Source organism: Melanostigma gelatinosum (assembly GCF_949748355.1).
Source record: "Melanostigma gelatinosum genome assembly, chromosome: 23".
Lineage (NCBI taxonomy): Eukaryota > Metazoa > Chordata > Actinopteri > Perciformes > Zoarcidae > Melanostigma > Melanostigma gelatinosum.
In genome coordinates this window covers 3,664,458-3,670,472 of record NC_136656.1, presented here as the reverse complement: position 1 = coordinate 3,670,472, position 6,015 = coordinate 3,664,458, and the positions used below count along the sequence as shown (strand labels likewise).

The following is a 6,015-nucleotide window of genomic DNA, read 5'->3' as shown; positions in this document are numbered from 1 at the left end:
GGTGACATGTTGTGTAACTTTCCTTGAGTGTCTGGAGGTGGCACTCTTGTTCCGCTAGTGTCTCACTATGCGTGTGCCTTACTTTCTTTCTATTCCAAATAAATCACTTCTGTTGCTGCTGAAAATGTATAATTCATCTCTTCCAGCAAAACAGCTGTTTCTAAGATCGATTTAATGTATCGTTTTATGTATCAAAGCAAAGAAATCGAATCAAAATGAACATTCATACATATTTGATATGATATTTGATGTCATTTGCTACAAGGTGTTTATCTAGTTTTTGAACCAAAGTCTTTGTACTCCAGACACGAATATGCAAAGTGCTAACACAGGCCTCTGCTGTGCACCGGGGCGTTGACACTGATCAGTTGTGATGGTCCGGTGTGAACTCAGCAGGCTTCTGGCACCGGACCCCTTCCTCTACTGCCAATCCCCCATCTGCCACCTGATCCACCGCAGAGAGACGCACAGTCACCGAGTGTCACCGGGATGACAGACTCACACAAGACTGTGTTCACAAAGGGTTCCACAGTAAAACTGCAGTTTAGATGGTTGAATCACATATTCAAGGATCAATCGTGGCGTGTGGACATGTTTTTAGTGAGAATCTTGTCGCGTAAGCCCTCACTCACCCTGAACAATAACTTTTGGAGTACACCACAGGGATGCATGGTATTTTTAGGACAACAGTTGGATCTGCATCAAGTGATTTATGGAGCATATGTGCAGTGCAGTGCAGGTGTTTTGGAGGACATTATGTGGTGAGCATGTCCTTGTCAATGTTAGGTTAATGAACTGTATGACAATGTTCAAATGCAGGCTACGCATAAGAGAAGTTGAGTTAGGAATAGTCAACACGCTAGGTTTGGCTTGTCTTGAATTAAGGAAAATAGACACCGCTTTAAACCACAGAACTCGCCTAAGAATCGTCTGCTTTTTCTCTTTTATTCAGCATCAATGTTATCCACTGATAGTTTTCTGTACACCCATGGCTACACTGCAAACAAGAACTGCTAATAGCTCATTTGTAAGTGGATAGACATAGATGGAGAGGCAACAGACACAATACGTTTCTTTGTTAGATAGATCTGCTACCTTGTATTTCATGCATTAAAAGCAAATCACAAACCTCTGACAGGCTGAGTAAACAAGCGTAGACGACACATTACAATAGTCAGACAACGGCGAGACATGAAAGGTGCAATGGAAATGGGAATTACATTCAGGATAATTTGGTGTTGAGGGATCTCACTCATTCTAATGAATGATGAAGACGCATCTGAGCAGTTTGATGGAATTCAACCGGTATCGATTAATGCTTCCTCCTTTCTGTGAAATCTTTATTTGCACACCCTCGACTATGACAAGAACACAATCCTACCTCAACCTAATCTACAAGGGGAACACCAGAAACCCAGAGAAAGTGGAGTACTTCCACCCCCCCATCAGGTTCCCCCTCTCCAGTTTGAGGGAAGCCTTGTCCCCTCGCTCCATCATCACCAGCCCGGCGTTGGTGGCAGCTTCTCTGGTGACGTCCTGGTCACCTGCGAAGGCTGAAATCACCGGCCAGCCGTTGAGAACCAAACTCACCTGTGAAAAGATGGGTGAAGAGATGGAGCAGGTGAGCAGAGGGGGTCAGAAAACATAGAATATACATTTAATCCTGTAGAAACAACATTATTGAGCTTTAGCAGGTTGATTGTGTTACTTTTGGACAGAACAAGGCTCTGCAAATAAGCACGCTCGTCAACAGTGTCGGGCCATGCCTTTAAGCTGGTATTCTTACTTGTATTGTCTGCCGGTTGTAAACTTTGACAACATGAAAGCTGAAACTGTAGACCCCTTTTCTAGGGGCCACGAAGATACTCCTCGCTGGGTCAAAATGGCTGCCAACGTTTACTAGGACCTAGGAAGAAGAGGAGACAAAGAGAGAGAATAAATAAAACAAAACAGGCCCCGAGCCAAGCTACTAATACTGTATTAATGTTTTGGAATACTTTATCAAAATTAGATTTTGATTTTGGTCTAGGGTCTCAATACTCTTAAAGGGTACCTAATGACCTTTAATAAAGATAAATTACGAAAGATAAAGTCAGTCCACCACTTTGCTTTAAGTGGAAATACCCAACAACTGCTGGATGGATTAGCGTGGCAAATGCCCCCTGAGCCTAGATCAGGCTGGCTTTGTGTAGCTGAGGTTCATCTAACATCGATATCATATGACGACTGAAATACAATTTAATCTGGATCCTGCTGCTGGTAGCGAGAACATTGTCAGAGTTAAAAGCATGAATTAAAATGAGGGAAAGGCACGTTCAAAACGAGCCAATGTCTGACTCATTTTGGATTCCCCCACCTGGTCAAAGTAGATGGTCATGGTGCGGTTGCTCATCTCCGAAGGTTCGTGGTTGGTGTTTCGGATGGCTGAAAACGCCACCCGACCGCTTCCGGACCTCACCGACATGCCCAGAGCGTTACCCGATGGCTCCGCAGAGGGGGTGGAGTCACACACCACCAGACACTTTCCCTCCAACACGATTGGCTCTGTGTCATTCTGGCAACTGACCTCTGAGGGCCCCCACTGGACCAGAAGCAACAGTCCAGCAAAAAAGACTGAGCGAGGAGCAAGGTAGGGCGGAGAGGGAGGAGACGGACAGGGCATTGTTCCAAATGACGGCGAGCTTCAGGTGTTTTGGGCGCGTAGTGACAATATGGCCACCACAAATCAGCGAGAGTGTCTTCTTAAAGAACACCTCACTTTCGCATCATGAGTTCAGCTGGAAAAGAACACTTCAACTTCTCACATCTCATGGGACATTTCACGATTCAGGTAATCCTCAGCAAACAGTTCGGCCAACAGAGGTCGGAGATCAAGTCTATCTGACTTAGTTGGCACCAGGGTGGCTGCTTCCCATAACAGCAGACAGAAAGTCCTTGTGAGTAAAGTTGGAGGTTTTCCAGCTTCTCACAGCACAGCGAAAATGGCCGCCAGCTAAACCAACTGGTTTTGGAGGCTTTCAAGGCTTCAGGCCTGTTTGAAGGAGCAGATCACAGGACACAATTTTGTGCATGAAAATCTTTTTCAGTATATGAAAATCAATGACATGCCAGAGGCTTGGCTACTTTAACACCCTTTTCTACGCATATTTTTTCAGAGAATTGTTGAGGACATTCAGATAACGATACATTTACAGTAGAATTTACAGGGGAATGAGGTATTTTTTACCAACTAAGCTTAAATGTAGGTGTAAGCATATGTTTGCCAATGTAATGTGTGCATGTGATCACATATTATGTGTAAATTATCATCCAAAGTACATTGGAATCTAAATCAAACAGTAAAATCCAGCAACAACTGCATCAGAAATGGAAACTGTTGACTTTTCATACCTTGGCGCCTTGAGTAAGGAAATGTCAGTGGACATTAAGAGGGAAATGATTTTTGCTGAAGTGGAAAATGAGTGGAAGTAGAAGTGATGAGGTAATGTTTTGGCCAGGAAGAGGGCATGTAAGTGCCAGCTGGACTCAGGAGGGGGGTACCACCACCAAGAGGCCATCTGTGGGTAAACATGCCCACTCTCTCTCCCCCTTCACATTTCCAATTAAATCCCTCTGCACACATTATAAATAGAAATATTACAATATAGCTCACGCATTATGGGAATGGCAGATTCAGTAAACTACCATAATTCACACAGCAGCTGACTCTTCATGCACTGCAGGAAAAGCAATATCCTTACAATAAATTCAGTGACAAATAAAGAGGAAGTCTTGTGTTGTTTTGCAGAAATGGATGAATCCCCACAAAAAGTGCCTCAACAACACGCCCAACAATAAGCAGTGCAAGCATTTTCACAAAATCAACCATTGCAACATGAATACAAGTATGATAGTTTGTTCAAAAACAACAACAAAACACCCACCTCTCTCTTTAAACGTTGACTCTGCAGCGACATACAGAAACCAGCTTTCTTCAGTTAAGTCAGACCATCCCAAGAGCCTTGTTCCCTGTTTAGCTTTATCTTTTCTTCTGCCTCTCTTTTCTATTTGTCCCATCTCTCTCTCTCTCTTTCTCTCTCCAACTATCTCTCTGTTCCAGGAAACCCCGGTGTTCGAGCAGACGTTTCATCACATCACAAGCAGCGCGTCCTTCTGTTCTCGCGCCTCCTCGACCCCCTACTGCACCTGTTTCCCCTCCCTCCACCTCCATCTCTTTCACCTCGGTTATCACAAAAACGTTTTGGAAGGTTTGGAAAACAAAGCTCTTCATATGCAAAGGAGTGGTTCATCTTGGTTATATGATTTTGAAAGAGTGAGTCTGGATTAATAATTACACCCATTCATGTTGTGAATACTCAAACCTGTCTCTTAGAAATTACATTTAAATGTTTTTGGATTAAATGTAATGTAGGCGTCATTACCTCAATAAGAAAACGTTCACTGACAACAAAGTCTGATCTTTTATACAATATCTCACCTAAAATGAATCACTCGAATCTCTCTTCACTCATCTGTTGATCTGGAAAAGCTGTTGTGACATCCACAAGTTAATTACCAAGGTAGCCCAGAATGTGCAAACTCTACTGTGTACAGAATGTACAGCTGCGTGTCATCTGCACAACGATTGAATATACTATTGAAATTGGTTATCGAGTCAGACTTTAGTGATGAATCTGATGACTATGACAATATAAAATAGCCACATATTTACGTATAATATTGTAAAAACTAGGGACAAATGTAAAGAACAGAATAAGTACCTCCTCACCTCTTTACTCCACTTTTCTTCAACAAACACACTCTCATCTGGTCTCTGCAACATTGTATCATATTAATCCGTGAATACATTCTTTCTGTGAAGTGTATTTAAAGCTCTGCGCTGGAAATTGACAAGAACGGGATGTCTCAAGCCACTGCTATTAAACTAAATATAGCCTACGTAGTACAGATAGAAGTACACCGAATAAGTTTTGGTCTCCTTGTTGTATCAGAGACGTATTGCTTTCTTTCAGCTGACTCTAACCTGAACTAAACCCGGCTAACTCTTACCTCTGAAAACCAAACAAACAAAATGACTTTCCATGTTTATCGAAAAATAGCTTTACCTAAACAAACACAGGGGTGGCACCAGCCAATACTCCTGAGTAATTATTCTTAATTTAGATACTGAACCCTTTTGTTGCAACACTTTCCAAGTAATATTCCAATGACCCTTAGCTGAAGTTTTTAAAACAGATTTCTGCTTAGAAACATAAGACGAAGTCTTGGCCCGGATATCCGTTGGCTACACCAAAACCCCCAAATATTAGCTGTAGCCCGCTTAGTTGTCCTACTTACATATCTGTACTATTAGTTCCACTAAACGTACAGACTAATTAGCCACCCCTCTGGTGTGTTTTCTTGAGGTATGTCCCTTGATCTATCTTATCGAATAAAACTTGTACGGTCTGTAAGGTCCAGCCTCTCAGCACCGACCCTCCGTCGCAGGTTATATTCACTTGTGTCTGCATTATCTCCAGCTAACAGCATGTCGAGCTCGCTAGCATCACTGGAAGCATGGACGTATTGTCCTTGAAAAATAAAGATTGAATAAGAAAAATACTTTGTACAGGCGCAACCTGTACAAATTGAAAATAATAATACGTATAAAACGAATAGTGAAACGACAAATCAATTGGCCTTAAATAGACAATTAAAAAATGTTAAATTAAAAAAAAATGTAACTTGTATTTGCAGTTAATTCATATCTCAAGTGACACTTTGCCCATTTTAGGCTACATAATAACGTTTCACAGTTCATGCATCATTTTTAATATACATACATTTATATACACATGGGTCTGGTATCATTTAAATGATAGAACTGAAAACAATTCATGCCGTCAGAAATAGTGTAAACATTGCTGCCATCTTTTAGGCAGTGAAAGCATGTGCAGCATGTGTTATCAAAAACAAAGGCAGCTCATGACATTCAGCCTGTTGCAGGCCAGTATATATACAGTATATATACATATA

At 41.8% G+C, this 6,015-nt stretch overlaps 1 protein-coding gene across 1 annotated transcript; it reads right to left on the bottom strand.

The window, feature by feature from the left end:
• Positions 1 to 1,318: 1,318 nt before the first annotated feature.
• LOC306796479 (cerebellin-1) lies at positions 1,319 to 2,823 on the bottom strand. The gene is made up of 3 exons (XM_079295419.1): positions 2,357 to 2,823; positions 1,787 to 1,906; positions 1,319 to 1,590 (listed from the first exon to the last, which is right to left on the bottom strand). Exons 1-3 carry the CDS (start codon positions 2,660 to 2,662, stop codon positions 1,393 to 1,395), a joined length of 624 nt encoding a protein of 207 aa, XP_079151545.1. The 5' UTR covers positions 2,663 to 2,823; the 3' UTR covers positions 1,319 to 1,392.
• Between the last annotated feature and the right edge of the window lie 3,192 nt (positions 2,824 to 6,015).